The sequence below is a fragment of the Pelophylax lessonae genome (genome assembly GCF_965119305.1).
Source record: "Pelophylax lessonae genome assembly, chromosome: 3".
Classification (NCBI taxonomy): domain Eukaryota; kingdom Metazoa; phylum Chordata; class Amphibia; order Anura; family Ranidae; genus Pelophylax; species Pelophylax lessonae.
In genome coordinates this window covers 45,675,079-45,697,202 of record NC_138770.1, presented here as the reverse complement: position 1 = coordinate 45,697,202, position 22,124 = coordinate 45,675,079, and the positions used below count along the sequence as shown (strand labels likewise).

The 22,124-nt window shown below is 45.2% G+C and overlaps 1 protein-coding gene and 1 long non-coding RNA gene across 5 annotated transcripts; one reads left to right on the top strand and one right to left on the bottom strand.

Moving 5' to 3' along the window:
• Window positions 1-715: 715 nt before the first annotated feature.
• Window positions 716-18,616, bottom strand: MPV17 (mitochondrial inner membrane protein MPV17; the record flags this gene model as incomplete). 4 transcript variants are annotated; one of them, XM_082249974.1, is made up of 9 exons in its annotated part: window positions 716-1,107; window positions 3,017-3,108; window positions 3,285-3,680; window positions 4,258-4,310; window positions 6,165-6,197; window positions 14,781-14,876; window positions 14,959-15,051; window positions 16,298-16,413; window positions 18,544-18,616. In XM_082249974.1, the coding sequence occupies 7 exons, from the start codon at window positions 18,614-18,616 to the stop codon at window positions 3,611-3,613; spliced, it is 534 nt and encodes a 177-aa protein (XP_082106100.1). In that variant the 3' UTR covers window positions 716-1,107; window positions 3,017-3,108; window positions 3,285-3,610. The 4 variants fall into 4 exon arrangements, with proteins under 4 accessions (XP_082106100.1, XP_082106097.1, XP_082106098.1 ...); XM_082249971.1 differs by having other exon boundaries at window positions 3,017-3,680; XM_082249972.1 differs by lacking the exon at window positions 716-1,107 and adding an exon at window positions 2,179-2,678 and having other exon boundaries at window positions 3,092-3,680.
• LOC309549595 lies at window positions 1,162-2,259 on the top strand. Its single transcript, XR_014225025.1, has 3 exons — window positions 1,162-1,320; window positions 1,856-2,098; window positions 2,148-2,259. It is a non-coding gene; the product is annotated as an uncharacterized lncRNA (long non-coding RNA).
• Window positions 18,617-22,124: the final 3,508 nt, after the last annotated feature.

Below are 22,124 nucleotides of genomic sequence, written 5' to 3'. Positions count from 1 at the left end.
CCATAAGAAACTGGCTAAATCTATAGAAAGTACAGTAACAATGACGCCACCTGCTGGGGAATTTCTTCCCCAGCCTTCCTGGACAGAGAAATAAAACAGCATGAAAAGACAAGTTATCTTTGTCCAACAGAGACCCGTTTTATGGTTATTGCAGGTCTTACCCAGTTCTATCCTGTAGCAGGGGCGTAACTACAGGGGTTGCAGGGGTTGCAATTGCAACCGGGCCCCATGCTCCAGGGGGCCCACTGCAGAACTTAGATGGCAGGATGGGGGCCCACTGCAGAACTTGTGAAAGGGCCCCGCAACGAGAGTAAAGGGCCCCAGGATCAGTGGGAAGAGCCCCAGGCTTGAAGGGAAGGGCCCCGGCCAGGGGTCCGGGGGGCCCTTCATGGTTTCTTGCACCGGGGCCCTGAAGTATCTGTAGATACTGAGTCAGGCCAACCCAATGCACTTATGCTAGCTGTTTCTGTCCAGGCTACAATCACATTTTCAGGCCCCCAGACCTGCTCTTGCCAGGCAGAGCCCTTTGCAAGTTTCTTAGGTGAAACTCCTGGTGCATGACATAAAACATTACTTCCTGCAACAGGCTTGCTGTAATTTGATGTCAAGCTCTGTGCATTCTTCTGACAGAGCAGGGAAGCCAGGTACAGAAGCAGGGAGATCAGGATTCTGAGAAGTCTTGTCTTCATCAGTATTAAAATGATCATAGTAGCTGCAGACTCAAATGAACAATTTTAATAAAGTGAAACTATAAAACATCTTGTGCAGCAATTACATTGTGTCAGTTTGTAACAATATTGTAGCCTCAGTCAGCAGAGGTGGAAAGAAGATTCACAGTGCATGGAATATCCTGGATAATACTGATGGTGGACAGTCCTCACAGGTGTCCCCGTTCCTCCTTATTGCTAAATTGTGAAGACGGAGTTACTAATTGACCAAAATTATAGGGACACTCCCCCCCATAACTAATAATTTCATGTGCAATGGGTGCTGGAGAGTTGACCCACCATAATATATATTTGTACTAAATTCCCAGTCTGTTAATCTGCATACTTACCAACTTTTCAGTCCCAGTCTCCAAGACAGTTAACCCCAACCGCAGTCCACCTTAAGTGACTGGGTGGTGCCACCCAAACCCCACCCACTTGTTAAAGTGTCTAACCAAACCCCACCTCTAATTGTACAGGGACTACCCACTTGAAACCCCCAATCACGCCAATTAATACACTAAAAAAGTTACTGTGCATGCGCAGTAATTCAAATAAGGGTGACACTGTGGTCCTAGGACATTTCCCGGGACACAGCATCATCAGGACTATGGTCCAAGATCAAAGAAAAGGGCACACCAGCCTAGTGCATTATCCTCAGTGGGCTTTTACTGAAAAAGTTAAAAATAAACTACTCACAAACATGTGATAAAATCCAGCATATCAATTCCATAGAGGAACGTCCTTATTATAAGTCCAATGTCTCGTAAAGACAAAGGGCTATCGCGTTTTGAGGCCGTGCCTCTTCCTCAGAGCCTAGAAACGCGTTAGCCCTTCGTCTTTAGGAGACGTTGGACTTATAATAAGGACGTTGCTCTATGGAATTGATATGCTGGATTTTATCGCATGCTTGTGAGTAGTTTATTTTAAACTTTTTCAATAAAAGCCCACTGAGGATAATGCGCTAGGCTGGTGCGCCCTTTTCTTTGTTCTTATTTGCAGTGTTTTGTCGACCACCACGGTCGTAGAGGGCAGCAAAGCTTAGCCATAGTGGATGCCAAGTGTGAGTTTCGGGATAGAGGCAGCCTGAGAACCTGGTTCCGAGCGCAGGAGCAGGGTGCTCAGCATCGCAATTTTCTTTATCTAAGGTCCAAGATGCAGGACAGTCCTGGCAAATCTGGGACAGTTGGCACCTATGTATCTGCTGTGCCTGGCCCCACCATGCCATATGGAGGAGTGGGGACACCTAGAGATTGGACAGAGACAAGAACAGCAGCAAGGCACTCAGACACCACCTATGGCCACAATTTCATTTTTGGGTGGTCTGACTCTTCAGAAAATGGACAAAAAGGAGGTCATAAGTTGTATCCTTCATTCCAGAATTGACGGTAGTGAGATGAGAATTAGTGGAAGACCCAGAATATGCTACAGACCTATGAGAAGAGAGTAAGGACAAGAACGATGGCAAGGCACTCAGACTCCTTCTTTGGCCAGAACATCATTTATAGGTGGTCTGACTCTTCAGAAAATGAACCAAACCCACCCAATTGTTAAAGTAGTCTACCCAAACCCTACCTCTAATTGTACAGGGACTACTAACTTAAAGCCCCCAATCATGCCAATACATACCTTATACAACTTACTGTGCATGCTCAGTAATTCAAAACAGGGTGACACTGTGATCCCAGGAAACTGCCCAGGACACAGCATCATCAGGACTAAGGTCCAAGATGCAGGACAGTCCTGGCAAATCTAGGACAGTTGGCCCCTATGCATCTGCTGTGCCTGGCCCCACCATGCCATTTGGAGAAAATAAGAGGAGTGGGGACATCCCGAGATTGGACAGAGACAAGAACGATGGCAAGGCACTCAGACTCCTTCTTTGGCCAGAACATAATTTATAGGTGGTCTGAGTCTTCAGAAAATGAACCAAACCCACCCACTTGTTGGAGTAGTCTACCCAAACCCTACCTCTAATTGTACAGGGAGTACCCACTTGAAGCCCCCCAATCACGCCAATAAATACCCTACAAAAGTTACTGTGTATGCGCCGTAATTCAAAACAGGGTGACACTTTGATCCCAGGACATTGCCTAAGACAAAGCATCATCAGCACTAAGGTCCAAGATGCAGGACAGTCCTGGTAAATCTGGGACAGTTGGCACCTATGCATCTACTGTGCCTGGCCCCATCATGCCATATGGAGAACCCACCATAATATATCTTTGTACTAAATTTGCAGTCTGTTAATCTGCATACTTGCCAACTTTTCAGCCCCAGTAACCAAGTTAACCCCATCCATAGTCTACCTTAAGCCCGCCCAGTGACTGGGTGGTGCCACCCAAACCCCACCCACTTGTTGAAGTGGTCTACCCAAACCCTACCTCTAATTGTACAGGGACTACCCACTTGAAACCCCCAATCACGCCAATAAATACTCTATAAAAGTTACTGTGCATGTGCAGTAATTCAAATAAGGGTGACACTGTGATCCCAGGACATTTCCCGGGACACAGCATCATCAGGACTAAGGTCCAAGATGCGGGACAGTCCTAGCAAATCTGGGACAGTTGACACCTATGCCTCTGCTGTGCCTAGCCCCACCATGCCATATGGAGAAAATAAGAGGAGTGGGGACACCCCAAGATTGGACAGAAACAAGAACAACGGCAAGGCACTCAGACACCACCTATGGCCGCAATATCATTTTTGGGTGGACTGACTCTTCAGAAAATAGACAAAAAGGAGGTCACAAGTTGTATCCTTCATTCCAGAATTTACGATAGTGAGACGAGAATTTGTGGAAGACCCAGGCAAGTGGCAGGACGGATCATCGTGAATATGCCGCAGACCCCTGAGAAGAGAATCGGGCCCCAGACATGTCCAGAGCCAGACGGAAGCGATCAGGCCTTGTTGGCTTTCCAGGAGAGGTAGGAGTTCCAAACGATGGCAACGCATTGTACCACGGCCAGCCTGGGGAAGGAAAAAGGACAGGAATGGTACAATAAATAGAGATGTGTATAGAGCACCCCTCCATTGATCTATGGGCGCCTGGGAAAGGTTTAGAACTCTACACCTCTCATTCTCACATTTAAAAAAAAAAAGCATAGACATCATTGTCATAGTTCCCATTTATCAAATTGCACCTGGAAAGGCTCTGAGAAAACAGAAGTGATGGGGAGCTGTGATACATACAAGCAAATCACGTTGGACTTGCAGGGGATCCAGTCTGAAGTTCTCCTCAACCAGTTCTCAACCACTATATATTATTATTCCTCAACACAGTACCCCATGCTGAGCGGGTGTTACTCTACCTTCTATTGTAGAACCAGGAGCGCGCGGATGTGCGCAATCCTGATCCCAAGACTTAGCGGTCACTGATAGCCATTGGTTTACTCAAGCTCACACAGTGCCTCGTACAGCGCCTTATAACGCTCCTCACGCGGCTCACACAGTCCACATACACCTCATAATATGGTATTACAGAGGAATATGCACTTGTGTCACATAACCTCACCTCCCATTCAGGACTATGACACATTATACGTACCTGTGATATAGAGGGATGAAGTAGAAATTGGCGATTTGTACTGCAGGCCAAATCTGAGGGGGAACAGAAAAAAGGCAAAAATGAACTACCCAAATAATGGTAATATACATGGAGGACTGCGCCATAACAGGGACAAGAGGGAAGATTGGACTGTACCATACCAGGGACACACAGGTGGACTGGAATGTTACCATGCCAATAACACAGGGGGGAGGGGGGATTCAGAAACCAGGGTGAAGACTGGACTGGAGAATTTTAGGAGAGAAATGAGCTGAGAGACACCAGTAAAATTCAGGACTGTACCATATTAAGGAAGGACACACAAGTAAATTCACAGACATGGGGTAAAACTGGACTGTACCAAACTAGGGACCACTTTACAAACTCACAGACAAAGAATATATTAAAAAGTGGTACGGGGCGGACACACACAAAAGAAAACAGGCTGGACTGTACCATCTCGGAGACAAGGGAAAGGAGATGGCACTGTTCCATACAGGAAACAGTGTGAGCCAGGAATCAGACTGTGCTGTTCCATAGAAGGGATAGAGAAGAAATCAGAGGCAGGAGAGCAGGCTGGACTTCACCAAATAGGAAAGGACAGAAGTGGGGTCCCGTATAGGAAACGCAGGGGTGGGGTTAGAGGCAGACAAGGAGATCAGACCGTTCTGTATGGGAAATGCAGGGGTGGGGTAAGAGGCAGAAGGGGGGGGGATCAGGCTGTTCTATATGGGAAATGCAGGGATGGGGTTAGAGACAGAAGTGGGGAACAGACTGTTCTGTATGGGAAGTGAGGGGTAGGGTTAGGAGCAGAAGAGGGGATCAGACTGTTCTATATGGGAAATGCAGGGGTGGGGTTAGAGGCAGAAGAGGGGATTAGACTGTTCTGTACAGGAAACGCAAGCGTGGGGTTAGAGGCAGAAGAGGGGATCAGGCTGTTCTGCATGGGAAATGCAGGGATGGGGTTAGGAGCAGAAGAGGGGATCAAACTGTTCTATTTGGGAAATGCAGGGGTGGGGTAAGAGGCAGAAGGGGGCGGGGGGATCAGGCTGTTCTGTATGGGAAATGCAGATGTGGAGTAAAATTCAGAAGAGGGGATCAGACTGTTCTATATGGGAAATGCAGGGGTGGGGTAAGAGGCAGAAGGAGGCGGGAGGGGGGGGGGATCAGGCTCTTCTGCATGGGAAATGCAGGGGTAGGGTTAGGAGCAGAAGAGGGGATCAGACTGTTCTATATGGGAAATGCAGGGATGGGGTTAGAGGAAGAAGGGGGGGATCAGACTGTTCTGTATGGGACGGGAAACGCAGGGGTTTGGTTAGAGGCAGAACAGGGGATTAAACTGCTCTGTATGGTAAATGTTGGGGTGGGGTTAGTGGCATAAGAGGGAATTAGACTGTTCTGTATGGGAAATGCAGGGGCAGGGTAAGAGGCAGAAGAGGAGATCAGACTGTACCATATAAAAAACAGGTAGGGGGATTAGATGCAGAGGAGGGGATCAGATCATACTATTTAAGAGATGTAGACTTGGGGGCAGAAACAAAGTAGGGGATCAAACTGTTCTATATAGGAAATGCAGGGGTGGGGTTAGAGACAGAAGAGGGTATTGGACTGTAGTATATAGGAGATGTAGGGGTGGGGTTAGAGACAGAGAGGGGATTGGACTGTAGTATATAGGAGATGTAGGGGTGGGGTTAGAGACAGAAGAGGAGATTGGACTGTAGTATATAGGAGAAGTAGGGGTGGGGTTAGAACAGAAGAGGGGATTGGACTGTAGTATATAGGAGATGTAGGGGTGGGGTTAGAGACAGAAGAGGGGATTGGACTGTAGTATATAGGAGATGTAGGGGTGGGGTTAGAGAGACAGAGAATGGGGTGTGGTGGGTCACTCCTCCTATATATACACTTACATAGTAATTTGTGATAAGGGCGTCCTTATAATCCTGTAAGAACACAAAAAACAGAGAAAGAATAAACAACGAGGCATCAATCCGACATTGACCACCAAAGAGGTCATGCATTAAGATGAGAATAATCTTCACCCCCCATAACTATGGCGGAGGAAGATGTAAACCCAGGTGACCACGGTCTCCCATTTGTCTCCTGTGTTGTCACACATGCCCCTGGTGGAGGCTACAAGCTGCTCTACCGCCATTGTACAAGCATGTGACTGCAATGAGGCTGGAGGAGATCAGCAGCAACAACATACAAAAAAGGTTGAAAAAGAAGTACAAATAGTACAGTAATGGGGGAGGGGGGGTTGAATAGAGATTGTTTTTGATACACAATGCTTATGCAAAATACATGCGATCATATGTAACCCAACATTTCATATTCCTGATAAATGAAATCCATGGTGTTCCTACCAGTCCCTCTACTTTCCTATTAAAAATTTACTACACTAGGCGTGAGAGCATACTGTGGTCAGTTTTTAGGCTGTGCTGGGAACTCCGCCTGCTCTCCTCCAATGACCATTGTCCTCACACGCTGGGAAGATCAGTGTGCTGATGTTTCTCCTCCCCAGCTCTTATGCAGAGGAGAACACTGGTTATGTGATCACTTATTTAAAAAGGGTAAAAAAAAGGTATTTATAATGTTTTTAATATCTATACACAAATGCTTTGCCTTTCAGATCTATTTAACTGAAGAGGTTGTTTTAAAAGGTGAGGGTTTACATACATTTTAAGGTTTATATCTGATTTAATTTAGCCAGTTTATTTATTGGCAAGAATGTTGGGAAACCACCAGAGGAGGGGAGCTGGGGGCCCAGAGCACAAGGGCCTCACTCCACCAGAATACGCTTTACATGAACCGAGCACCTCCCCCTCTTTGACACTAGACGAACATCCCACTGGGCTTACTCTAACCCTAACCCTTCAACCCCAAACCTCTAACCCCCAAACCTCTATCCCTCTCACTTTAGAGCTGGGTACACACAATCTGAATATTGGCAGGTCCAGCAGGAACCAGGCAATATTCGGACAGTGTGTATAGCTGCCTTTCCGTCAGAAGCTAGACTCACGGCTGGCAGTAGCACAAAGGTTCAATGCTTAGTAAGTACGGCGACCCCACATAACTCTTACCATAACCCTCTAACCTCAACCCTCTAACCCCAGGGATCTCCAAACTACGGCCCTCCAGCTGTTGTGGAACTGCACGTCCCATGAGGGATTGTAAAAACTCTGACATTCACAGACATGACTAGGCATGATGGGAATTGTAGTTACTGAACAACTGGAGAGCCATAGTTTGGAGACCCCTGCTCTAACCCCAACCCTCTATCTCTTAGCTTAACCCTCTAACCCCAATGCTCTAATCCCAACCCTCTAACCTCAACCCTCTAACCTCAACCCTCTAACCTCAACCCTCTAACCTCAACCCTCTAACCTCAACCCTCTAACCTCAACCCTCTAACCTCAACCCTCTAACCTCAACCCTCTAACCTCAACCCTCTAACCTCAACCCTCTAACCCCAACCCTCTAACCCCAACCCTCTAACCCCAACCCTCTAACCCCAACCCTCTAACCCCAACCCTCTAACCCCAACCCTCCAGCCCCAACCCTCCAGCCCCAACCCTCCAGCCCCAACCCTCCAGCCCCAACCCTCCAGCCCCAAACCTCCAGCCCCAAACCTCCAGCCCCAAACCTCCAGCCCCAAACCTCCAGCCCCAAACCTCCAGCCCCAAACCTCCAGCCCCAAACCTCTAGCCCCAAACCTCTAACCCTCCAACTTTAAAGCTGGGTACACGCGATTTGAATATTTGCCGGTCCAGCATGAACCGGGCAACATTCAGATAGTGTGTACAGCTGCCTTTCCGACAGAAGCTAGACTCACGACTGGCTTCTGTCAAACGGGCATGCTGGAAACCAGCATCCGACCAGCAACCAATTAATGCTCGCTGATCAATGTGTTTTGGCGGTGGGAGGGAGGGGGCAGTGACACATAAAGGCTCAAAGCTTAGTTAGTACGGTGACCCCGCATAACTAGCCTCAACCCTCTAACCCAAACCCTCTAACCCCAACCATTGTTTAACCCTGTGTTTGACTTCAACCCTCTAACCCTTACCTTAACCCTCTAACCCCAACCTTTTAAATCTTGCCTTACCTTAACCTCAACCCGTTAACCCTTACCTTAACCCTCTAACCCCAACCCTCTAACTCTTACCTTAAACCTCTAACCCCAACCCTCCAACCTCAACCTTCTAAATCTTGCTTTACCCTCTAACCCCAATCCTTTAACCCTTACCTTATTATTATTATTAATAAGGATTTCTATAGTGCCAGCAATTTACGCAGCGCTTTACAATATTAGAGGGAGACAGTACATATACAATACAATAAAATACAAGAGGATTTAGACGGCCCTGCTCAGAAAAGCTTACAATCTAATGGGGGCCCTCTAACTCTTACTTTAACCCTCTAACTCTAAGCCCAACCCTATAACTCTTACCCTAACCATCTAACGTTAACCCTAACCCTCTGACGCCAACTCTTACCCTAACCCTCTAACTTTAGCCCTCTAACTGTAACCCTAACCCTGTAAACCTAATTCTCTAACCCCCACCCTCTAACTCTTACCTTAAACATCTAACCCTAGCCTCCAGCCTCTAGCCCCCAAACATCTAACTCTAACCCCAACCCTCTAACGCTATCTATTACCCTAACCCTCTAACTATAACCCTTTAACTGTAACCCTAACCCTTTAACCCTAGCCCCAACCCTCTAAACCCTAACCCCAACCCTCTAACACTTATCCTAACCCTCGAGCCCCAACAGTTCTTTTGCAAATATTCACAGGATTTAAATCATCTAAAGTTCATCCAGATAAATGTGGTTGGGATGCTGGAAATCCATCCAAGTATGGGATCTGGGGGGCCTGGGATACAATGACCTCACTCCATGTGAAATGCACCTTACATGCACTGAGCGCTTCCTGCCCTCTTTACGACTAATTGAAAACCCTGCTGACCTCACACCACCCCGATTCCTGTGTTAGCCCCCAACAATCAGCGCCTCTCATACCATATGGTACGGGACTCCGAACAGTAAGGCAATGGCTGACCTCGTCTATTTCTGGACCTGATATGAGGGAGGCATTTCACAACCATCTTCTCAGCATCGCACCTTGCCTGCGCTGCCCGCCCCACCTGTGCACTGCCAGCCCCACCTACCCTTGAAGGGCCCACCCAGAAGTAATTGAATTAGAGAGAGCAATCATTGAGAAGGACCAATAGAACGTGAAGGAACTTTTACCGTGTAGTCCTATAGGACAAGTGAAGTTACAGTGACTAGAGGACAGCCTCTAAAAGGGCCCTCCACACAGAACAGCCTCTATCATGGCATATTACACAAAATAGTCGCTATCCAGGCCTCTCAAAGGACAGCCTCCCTCGGAGAACAGTCACACAGGATGACTTCTATGAGGGTCTCTTACACAGAGGAGTCTCTTACAGAGGTCAGTCACACAGGATAATGTCCATCTCTAGGCCAGTCTCTATTAGAGATCGGTCACATAAAGGCCCTGATGAAGGCTGTCCTCACAATAAACAGTCTTCATCAGGGCCTCTCATACAGGATAGCCTCTTTCGGAGGTCAACCACACAGAACAATTCCTATGGGGGTCTTACACAGGAAAGCCTTGTTTGGAGGTCAGTCACATAAGATAATTTCTCTCTCTAGGACAGCCTCTATTGGAGGTCAGTTACATAGAATAGCCTCTAGCAGAGGACATTTACATAAGACAGCCTTTATCAGAGGTCAGTTACATAGGATAGCCTCCAACAGAGGAAAGTCCCATATGACAGCCTCTATCAGAGGTTGGCTACTTGGAATAGCCTCCAGGGTAGGACAGTTAAATAGGACAGCCTGTGCTGGAAGTCAGTCACATAGAATAATTTCCATCAGAGGTCATGTACATAGGATAGCCTCCAATAGAGGACAGTGCCATATGACAGCCTCTATCAGAGGTCGGTTACTTAGAATAGCCTCCAGAGGAGGACAGTCACATAGGACAGCCTCAATCAATGGTCAGTTACACAGGATTGCCTCCAGCCAAGGACAGTCCCATAGTATGACCTCCATCAGTGGTCATTTACATAGGATAGCCTCCAGAGAAAGTCATTCACATCGGACAGCCTATATTGGAGGTCAATCACACAGGACAACCTCAACGAGGATGCCTTATACAAGATAGCCTCTTTTTCGGAGTTCAGTCACATAGAATAATCTCCATCCGAGGTGAGGCACATAGGACAGCCTCTATTGGAGGTCAGATACATAGGACAGCCTTCATAGAAGGTCAGTCACATAGGACAATCTCTATTGGAGATCAATCACACAGGACAACCTCAACGAGGGTGCCTTACACAGGACAACCTCTTTTCCGAGTTCAGTCACATAGAATAATCTCCATCAGAGGTGAGGCACATAGGACAGCCTCTATTGGAGGTTGGTTACATAGCTCTCATGGAACACAGTCGCAAAGGGCAGCCTCTATTGGGGGGTCAGTTACATAGGATAGCCTCCAATGGAGGACAGTCCCATATGACAGCCTCTATCAGAGGTTGGCTACTTAGAATAGCCTCCAGGGTAGGACAGTTAAATAGGACAGCCTGTACTGGAAGTCAGTCCCATTGAATCATTTCCATCAGAGGTCATGTACATAGGACACCCTCTATTGGAGGTCAGTTCCATAGAATAGCCTCCAGCAGAGGACAGTGCCATATGACAGCCTCTATCAGAGGTCGGTTACACAGAATAGCCTCCAGGGGAGGACAGTCACATAGGACAGCCTCTATCAATGGTCAGTTACACAGGATAGCCTCCAGCGAAGGACAGTCCCATAGTATGACCTCCATCAGTGGTCATTTACATAGGAGAGCCTCCAGAGTAAGTCATTCACATCGGACAGCCTATATTGGAGGTCAATCACACAGGACAACCTCAACGAGGGTCTCTTACACAGGACAGCCTCTTTTTCGGAGTTCAGTCACATAGAATAATCTCCATCAGAGGTGAGGCACATAGGACAGCCTCTATTGGAGGTTGGTTTCATAGCTCTTATGAAACACAGTCGCAAAGGGCAATCTCTATTGGAGGTCAGGTACATAGGATAGCCTCCAGCAGAGCACAGTCACATAGGACAGCCTCTATCAGAGGTCAGTTTCACAGGATAGCCTCTAGAGGAGGACAGTCACATAGGACAACCTCTACTGGAGGTCAGACACATTGACTTTCAAACACCTGGGAACCAGGATGTTTCCGAGATCCCTAACGCCACTTCCCCCTGGGAGAGACAGCTATCCCCCATCTGTGTGTAGACCTGTCTAGAGTTATACCAGTTATACCAAACTTGAGAAGAAATTCTGCTCCCAGGGGGGGGCAATTTTTCTGCACACAGAGCGGTCTTCTTGCTTGGCCTCCTTTAGCCTACACTGGCCTATCCCATGGAATTTCAAGCCACATACAACGTGGAGTTCCTCCGGCAATTTGCAGCCCTGGCATGGGCCAAGGAGCTGACATTTTATATGTATTGTTCCTCCAGATCGGGATCTCCGTCAGAAGCCACAGATGAGGGGGAGGGGTGGGCGGCCTGGGAGCGAGCGACGTCTCCGTATTAATAGATACAAGGCTGGTTATTTGTACACGGGGGGACAATCTTTCTGTGTACACAGTCTATTCGTTACAGCAGGCAGTAACAAGGCGAAATAACCGGGACCCCCGGGGTCACCTAGACGCCCTACAGCGTTTACTTTACTAATAACTTCCTACAATGGAGCTGATGCCTGTTCTACTTCTGTCACTGTGACGTCATCGGGGGATCTCTGAACGGCCGGTGCTAGTCCCTCACCGCAAATGAGATCCCGGAGAGGGTGACCCTGACAGAGGCACCCAAGGTGGGAAGGTTAACCCATTCTCTACCAGACAATGGAAATAATGGAAAGGAGCAGAAAATGTTGGTGTTAACTTCCTAATTTCCAATTTGCTAATTTTGCCAGAATTGGTCTATTATTTTTACCTTGCGGCACTGGGAGATACGTTGGGTTAAAAAAAAAAAAAAAAACAAAGTGAAAAACAATAAGGATATAGAACTTTCAAAAAAAATCTTTGATGTGTGATATATATATATATATATATATATATCAGCACTTCAGTAAGGATGAGCGCTAAATTGAGCCAAATCTGATTTTGCTAAATTTCCAATTTTACAGAAACAGCTTTCTAACTTTGCCACATTGCAAGGCAAGTTTTGTAAAAGTAAAAAAAAAAAAATAAAAAAAATTGTAAAACAAAAAAAAAAAAAAAACACACGGGAAAAGAATGTAGTTTTTTTTCCGTAAGTGGTTTATCAATTTTTTTTATATAATTTTCAAGATCACTAAATAAAATAAAAGTAAACGAAAATATACAAATGTTCTTTGTTCTTGCACTTTTTTTTTGCTTTCTTTGTGAGTAGTATTTGATCTGTTCTAGGTAAAAAGGAACTATGGACATGACAGTAGAAATGTGAAAAATTAAAAGAGGTGGTATATAAGAAATTTTGTGTGTGTTTTTTCCCCCCTTTTTTATTGTTGTATGTTAAAAATATATCAAATACATGATTAAATAAAAAAGCATATCAATATTTAAAAAGAATACTAATAATAGTAATGATATCGAAAACATTATTACTATTATTCGTATTATTAGTATTACTATTTAAATTTTAAAAGATAAAGATTTAGAAAAACAATGAAAAATATTATTGAAAAATGAGAAAGATTTAAAAAACAACAATGAAAAATATTATTTAAAAAGAGAAAGATTTAAAAAATAATGAAAAACTATTATTAACAAAATACAAGTTTAAAAAAAACAATGAAAAATATTATTTAAAAAGACAAAGATTTTAAAAAAATAATGAAAAATTATGATTATTTAACAAAACACAAGTACACACATATGGGGGATAGCTGTCTCTCCCAGGGGGAAGTGGCATTAGGGATCTTGGAAACATCAATGAAAAACAATGAAAATTATTATTATTTAAAAAGATACAGATTTAAAAAAATGAAAAATATTATTATTTAAAACTATAAAGATTAAAAAAAATGAAAATGATTTAAAAAGGTAACAATGTAAGAAAAATGAAATATATTAGTTAAAAAGTTAAATATTTAATAAAAATAATATTACTATTTAAAAGGATAAAAATGTAAAAAATATTATTTTTATTTAAAAAGATAAAAATGTTAAAAAGTATATTAAAAAAACAACAAAAAATGTAAAAAAAACAAAAAAAAAACAAATGAAAAAGATTATTATTGAAAAAAGATAAAAAATAAATAAAAACACCCAATGAAAAATATTACTATTTCAAAAGATACAAATTCTAAAAAACAAATGGAAAAAATATATATTTAAAAAGATAAAAATGTAAAATATTATTAAAAAAATAAAAAATGTAAAAAACAATGACAACTATTATTTTTCTATTTAAAAAGATTAACATTTAAAAATAATGAAAACTATTGTTAGTTAAAACTATAAAAATGTAAATAAAAAAATAGTATTTAAAAAAAATACAAATTAAAAAAAACATGAAAAATCGTTTTTTTAAAGGATAAAAGTTCAAAAAGATAAAAATGTAAAAATTAACCAAAAAAGGGGATACAATTGTTGCTTAATTTTTTTTTTTATCAAGTTCCAAGCCTCAAATGGAAAAAATTTTAGGAAAAACAAAACACACCAAAATATGAAAAGCCCTTAGCCTGTAGCCTACTGCACAAACAAAAACCAAACAATGTTAAAAAAAAAAAAAAAAAAAAAAAAGCAGTAAATATTCTAATAAAATACAGACATGAAAGGAGAAAAGTAAAAAAATTTAAAGAGGTGGTACCGAATAATATTTTTTAGTGCTTTTTCTTTTATTTGCATGTTAAAATATATTAAACATATATATATAAAATTAAAATTAAAAAAAAAAAAAAAACAAAAAAAAAAAAAAAACTTGAGCTGGTTAACATGTTGATTTGCGGACTAATAAATCCCACCCACTTTCAGGAGCCATTGTAATGAAAATATCAATGTTATTCGCTTTACCGGTTAGTGGTCATAATGGTATGTTATATACCTGTGATGGCCAACCTTGGCACCCCAGTTGTTTTGAAACAACATTTCCCATGATGCTCAACTACACTGCAGAGTACATGAGCATCATGGGAAATGTAGTTCCAAAACATCTGGGTTGCCAAGGTTCACCATCACAGGTCTATACTGACCCAGGGAATCAATACAACTGCTTTGTGCTTCATGGAGGTAAAACCGGTCGAAAAATGCCCCAGGTGGTGGGGCTTGGTTTTACCTTCTGTGGACCAAAACTGGAGGTGAGAGGTCCCATTTTTGGAACTGGGTGGACTCACACAGCCAATAATAAATAGTTATGATTGGATTGGGTCTCCTGTGATCTCATATATGATTTCTCTAGCATTCATCCTAAGCTCCACAGACTATGCGGTTTGGTGGCTTCATGTAGTAATTTTCCTCACCCGTTTCAGCTTGGCCCAGATCTCCTCCTTGGACAGTCCGTTCAGGGTGCTGACGATGGTCAGGAAACATCCGAGGAAGCATGGGGCGAATCCCCCCTGAGAACATACAGAGAGGAGGATGAGTGGGCCGCTCTCCAATCTGCAGTCCATGGTCCCCATCCCGGATTATCCCCCTCACCTGGTCCAGAAGCATCTTCTTTAAGGCTACAGACTTGCTGCTCCCAGGAACCAGACCATCCAGAACATTATACCAACCACCGACGACGGGGCCCTGTGAGAAGAGACCGGAGAGATCATAGGGATGACCAGACTGCTCCACCTAGAATCTGATACTCCCAATACCAATAATGGACATCCCTTTCTGCAACCTCCCACCACAAATAATGACTGAGGATGTCCCTCCAATACCGGATCTGTCTCTTCCCCTGCTGTATACCATGTACCTCACTCCCTACATCAGGTCTGTCTCCTCTCCCCACTCCCTACATCAGGTCTGTCTCCTCCCCCCACTCCCTACATCAGGTCTGTCTCCTCCCCCCACTCCCTACATCAGGTCTGTCTCCTCCCCCCACTCCCTACATCAGATCTGTCTCCTCCCCCCACTCCCTACATAGTGTCTGTCTCCTCCTCCCCCCACTCCCTACATAGTGTCTGTCTCCTCCTCCCCCCACTCCCTACATAGTGTCTGTCTCCTCCTCCCCCCACTCCCTACATAGTGTCTGTCTCCTCCTCCCCCCACTCCCTACATAGTGTCTGTCTCCTCCTCCCCCCACTCCCTACATAGTGTCTGTCTCCTCCTCCCCCCACTCCCTACATAGTGTCTGTCTCCTCCTCCCCCCACTCCCTACATAGTGTCTGTCTCCTCCTCCCCCCACTCCCTACATAGTGTCTGTCTCCTCCTCCCCCCACTCCCTACATAGTGTCTGTCTCCTCCTCCCCCCACTCCCTACATAGTGTCTGTCTCCTCCTCCCCCCACTCCCTACATAGTGTCTGTCTCCTCCCCCCACTCCCTACATAGTGTCTGTCTCCTCCCCCCACTCCCTACATAGTGTCTGTCTCCTCCTCCCACTCCCTACATAGTGTCTGTCTCCTCCCCCCACTCCCTACATAGTGTCTGTCTCCTCCCCCCACTCCCTACATAGTGTCTGTCTCCTCCCCCCACTCCCTACATAGTGTCTGTCTCCTCCTCCCACTCCCTACAACAGGTCTGTTTCCTCCCCCCACTCTCTACAATTGGGTTTGTTTCCTGCCCCCACTCCCTACAATTGGGTCTGTTTCCTCCCCCCCACCCCTACAAACGGGTCTGTTTCCTCCCCCCACTTCCTACAAACAGGTCTGTTTCCTCCCCCTGCCCTATCTCGGTCACTTCCCCCATCTACCTGCACCATCTGTGTCCTTCCCACACTCCCTCCACCATCCTTTCCTCTTCCTACGTCTCTCCTGGGTACATCTCACCACAATGTCGGGTAATGACAGGTGAAGATGGAAATTATCAGCCATTACGTGTTGTTCTTACCACAAAGCAGAGTCCAACCCCCATCATCTTCAGCGTCCTCTCCACACTGTGACCCTGCACTCCTCTCCGCTCCACCAGCTGCTGGGAAATTACATCTCCCACCCCCATCAGGGACCCTGCAGACAAGACAGGATTGGTAAGAGTTCTGCAGGGGAGGGGCTAAAACAAGAGCATAAAGATGGGAGGGGGGAAGAGGTCCCTGGAGGGAGGGTCTCAGTGCCGCATTAGAGGGATGCCTAAAATTTTAAAAGGTGATCTTACCTAAAAGAGGAACTCTAAAAGGAAAGCTGAAAGCTGAGTGTTAATGTGCAAATCTTCTGAGATCTCTAAATACAACCCCCTGACCGTGCAGTGAAGACCCATCACCTGGTTATCTTTCGATCAGCCACTTTCCTGTAGTGATGCTCTGGTTGGCTACATCTGGACCTGGATGACCTGCTGATGGCACGGTGTCTCCCTGGGAGGATGGTTGAAGTTCCTGTGTCCATCAGCGGGTGTCTCACAGCAGCCAGCAGATCCCAGTAATCAGTTTCCTCCTGATGTTGGCTGCTGGGAGAGTATTTAGGTCCAACCCTATTAGTGTCTCCCACAAGAGCCATACCTAGAACCTTTAGGGCCCCCGATGCAAGAAACCATGAAGGTGCCCCCGTGACCCAAGCCTGTCACCCTTACCACTGATCCTGAGGCCCTTTGCAGAGTTTACCCTTACAGCGTCCACAGAGTTCCCACTTACATCAGAGTCCATAAAGTTTCCCCGTACATCAGAATTCCCAGCATTTCCAGAGCCCCCTTTACATCAGAGTTCCCATTCACAGTACATCAGAGTCTGCAGGGTTCCTCTTTAAAGTGCAAGGGGCAACTCTGCGGGCCCCGATCGCAAAAGGGCAACTCTGAGGACCCTGAACGTAAAGAGCCCCGATGTTATGGGGAATGCTGTGGACTCTTGTGTAAAGGGGAACTCTTATCTCTGAGCCACCCCCCACATCAGAGTTTGCAGAGTTTCTCTTTACATTTGCAAAGTTTTCCCTTGAGCAGTAGGGGTGAACTCTGCTGATTCTGATTTAAGGAGGAATGCGGAGAACTCTGATGAGGGGGAGCTCTGGAGTCTGCAGAGTGAATACACCGAAGTAAAAGGGGCTCACTGATGTAAGAGGGGAGTAAGGACACTGTTTTAGGGGGGAGCCCTTATATCGGTGCCCCCCTTACCTTAGGGTCTCCACACCCCCTTACATCAGCGACCCCCTCTGTCTTTCTCACCCCCCCCCCCCCAATCCACTGGACAGGTGTGTGGTGATGCTATGGTGCTTGGTGCCTTTCCGGTAAAGCGTCTGCAAGGAGGGAGGGGGAGAAAAAAGGTTTGGGCCCCCTCCTACAGTGGAGGAACACCAGAGCAAGTGTGACCTTTGCAACCCTGGTAGTTACACCACTGCCTCCCACTCCAGTGTTTTGCTGCCCTGAAGAAGGACCTTTGTAACTTCTAAAACTAGTTGGCTTCTGGACATTCATAAGTAGAGTGGCACTTCTTGAATGGAAAAGGGCAGACTACCTTCCCACTATTTTTAGATAACATAGGCATAGAGAGAAAAAAAAGCTATCAACTTTGCCCCTTTATTTTGGGGAACGGGGGGCATTGTTCTTTTTTTCATGGCCGGGTCACACCAGAATAACACAGAAACATGGTCCGCCATTCCTGTGTGTTCCACTGCAGTGCGATTTGGCAGTCTATTCATTTGAATGGGTTGCAAATCACAAGGGAACACGCAGAAGGTAGTGCATTCCTTTTGAAAAATGACCCACGCCAAATCACATAGTACTGCGGTAACCATTCAATCTGGTTTTCATCTGCGTCTGCGGTGCCATTAGCAATGTATTGGCTCCAGCCCTTAACCACTTCCCCCAAACTGATATACCTGTATGTCGGCTCGGAGAAGTGGTTGTAACAGGATGATCTGCAGCTGCAGGCGTCACCCCGGTACTGTTTTTTAGAGCAGGCGGGCAGCTTTTTGGTGATAACAACCGATGTGGCTCAGCCATTATCCCAGCCAGTGGGAGGGGACATGCCCCCCTCCCGCCGCGGCTCCGCCCGGGTCTCCCGTCTCACCAGGAGACCCGAGCTTGTTTCAATTCATTCTCAGCTCACCACCTCTGCTGGAAGTCTGTGCTAAGCATCAAATCCTTCGGTAAAATAATGCTTTCTGAGGTTAGTATTGAAGACATAAGGTGAGTACAGAAGAGAAGGGACTGACCTGCAGTGATGATCTGTACTTTCCAGGGGTGAGCGGCCAGTAACCTCTGGTACCCACGCCACAGCCCGGCCATACTGCCTGCATAGAGATAATGATGGGGGTTATATGAGAAAGGTCCGCACTACATCTCCAAACCACTAATGATGTCCTAGTTCACGCTGAGGACCCATTCACACTAAAGCATTTTCTTGCATTATTGCACCTTAAGGCAGTCCACTCATTATGAATGGGCTGTCAACGCACCACAACGGAATGAAAAAACACACCTGACGTTTTTAGTAATGCAGCGCAGAACAATGCACGGCATATGCGTTGCAGTGTGCTGTGGTGCATTGTGCTCTGCTGTTGTGGAACCATCCACAATCAATGGCAAAAGTAGCACTCTACTGTTGGGGTGCCATTCATAATCAATGGCATTGTACTGCCTTACTATTGGGGTGCCATTCAAAAATTAACGGCAACATAGCACTCTACTATTGGGGTGCCATTCCCAAGCAACAGAAAAGTAGCACTCTACTGTTGGGGTGCCATTCACAATCAATGACAACGTATCATTCTACTGTTGAGGTGCCATCCACAATCAACAGAAAAGTAGTGCTCTACTGTTGGGGTGCCATTCACAAGCAATGGCAATTTAGTGCCTTACTATTGGAGTGCCATTCAAAAATTAAAAACATAGCACTCTACTGTTGGGGTGCCATTAACAATCAATGGCAACATATCATTCGACTTTTGAGGTGTCATTTACAATCAATCAATGGCAATGTAGAGCTCTACTGTTGGGAAGCCACTCACAATCAATGGCAACGTATCACTCTACTTTTCAGATACCATTCACAATAAACAGCAATGTAAAGCTCTACTGTTGGGGTGATATTCAAAATCAATGACAACATAGCGCTCTACTTTTGAGGTGTCATTTACAATCAATGGCAATGTAGCGCTCTACTGTTGGGGTGCCATTCCCAATCAACAAAAAAGTAGTGCTCTACTGTTGGGGTGCCATTCACAATCAATGGCATTGTAGCACTCTACTGTTGGGGTGCCTTTCACAATCGATGCAATGTAGAGCTCTACTGTCGAGGTGCCGTTCACAATCAACAGAAAAGTAATGCTCTACTGTTGGGGTGCCATTCACAATCAATGCAATGTAGAGCTCTGTTAAGGTGCAATTCACAATCAATGTCAACATAGTGCTCTATTGTTGGGGTGCCATTCACAATCAATGCAATGTAGAGCTCTACTGTCGAGGTGCCATTCACAATCAACAGAAAAGTAGTTCTCTACTGTTGGGGTGCCATTCACAATCAATGCAATGTAGAGCTCTGTTAGGGTGCCATTCACAATCAATCAATGTCAACATAGTGCTCTACTGTTGGGGTGCCATTCACAATCAATGCAATGTAGAGCTCTGTTAGGGTGCCATTCACAATCAATGTCAACATAGTGCTCTACTGTTGGGGTGCCATTCACAATAAATGCAATGTAGAGCTCTGTTAGGGTGCCATTCACAATCAATCAATGTCAACATAGTGCTCTATTGTTAGGGTGCCATTCATAATCAGTGGCAATGTAACACTGTACTGCTGGAGTGCAATTCGCAATCAATGGCACGTTAGCACTTTACTGTTTGGGGTGCCATTCACAATCAATGGCAATGTAGCACTCTACTGTGGGAGTACCATTCACAATCAATGGCGATGTAGCCCTCTACTGTGGAGGTACCATTCACAATCAACGGCAATGTAGCGCTCTACTGTGGGGGTACCATTCACATTCAATAGCAATGTAGCGATCTACTGTGGGGGTACCATTCACAATCAATGGCAATGTAGCGCTCTACCGTGGGGGGTACCATTTACAATCAATGGCAATGTAGCGCTATACTGTGGAGGTACAATTTACAATCAATGGCAATGTAGCGCTCTACTGTGGGGGTACAATTCATAGTCAATGACAACATATAGCTTTACTGTGGGGGTACCAGTCACAATCAATGGCAATGTAGCGCTCTACTGTGGGGGTACCAGTCACAGTGAATGTGCCATTCACTGTGGGGGTACCATTTATAATAAATGGCAATTTAACACTCTACTGTTGGGGTGCCATTCACATTCAATGACAACATAGAGGTCTACTGTTGGGGTGCCACTCACAATCACACATAGAGCAGGTGGGTTACCATGCATATGGTTATACACACCCATTATTGTGACCACAACATAAATATGTGAAGGAGATGTGCTGTGGTGCCCTGATGCACATTAAAGCACGGTGCGTTAAGGTAGCTCATTCATCAAGATTGGGCTGCCAATGCACCACAATGGATGAAATATTGGTACTCGACCCTTTGTTATAATAATGCAATGAACCACAACGCACGGGTACATGCATTGTGCTGCATTGGACTTTACGGTAAAACCTGCTAGGATGCCTTTGCCAATAAAATGCTCACGCAATGCAGGTGCACTGCGATGCCTTATATTAATGTGTGTGTTGCCAAATGTGAATGCCCCCCCCCCCCGATGAACGCACGCCGCCTTTCCCTGCTGCCTGTCTCTGCTTCTCAGCATCCAGGCGGGGGGCGGGGCTGGCTCGCTATCATCGGCGCCATGCTCGGTATGTTATGCATGCGGCATCATTTGGCGTCGCGTTGCCATGACTACCGATTTCCATCAGCATCGGAGGGCGGTCCCTATGACCAACATCCGGTCTCCTGACCGGATGTGGGCGTTAGAGTTCCGTCCATATATATCCGACGCCAGTATGGCGTTGGCGTGGCTCCACATCTATACTATGGGAAATGCAGGCTGGTTACGCTATTATCTTCAATCTCTTCAATCCTCTTTGGTGAATCTTCATACACTCTTGTTGCGGTAATTTGGCTTTATTGTCACGTTCCATTTTCCCCATTCACTTTTTGCACTCCCCTTTCAGCATGATTCACTTCGGGGTGGACACATATGTGTCTCTACCGGTTTTTCACATCTCATTATGGCTCCCGACCCACTTCCTTCATCACTCTTTAATCTATCTCCCATAGTAATATGCTTTTCTTTTCTACATCACACTACACCCTTTCACTTTCATCTGCTCCCCCTTTTCTAGAGACGGGTATTTTCATTGCACTTTTACATGATATCTCATACTTGGTCAATTTCCCTGATATCCACACCCTTGATACTCCTTTCACATGGCTCACTGATCTATTTTCATTATATACATAATTTATTATCCTTTAAATCCGGATTAATCCTTTTATCCATGATAAAAACAATTTTCTCTTTTATCATATATTTTTTAAGAATGATTTATTTTTAATTGTATATTATACAATCTCAGGAAATATAATAATTATAAATTCCTAAAAACATTTTTCCTTTGCTTTTTGTTCCTTTTTTTTTTTTTCTTTTTTTTTTTTTTTTCCCGATTTCAGTGTACCCACCATATTACTCTTTAACGAGTTTTTTGGTCAATTCACCACTCTATCATCTTATACCGGATTCTCACCTCTTTCCTACCTCTTCCTATGTATCTGATGTGGTCCATGCCTCAGCCCCGGGTCAGGCATTTTTCGGCTC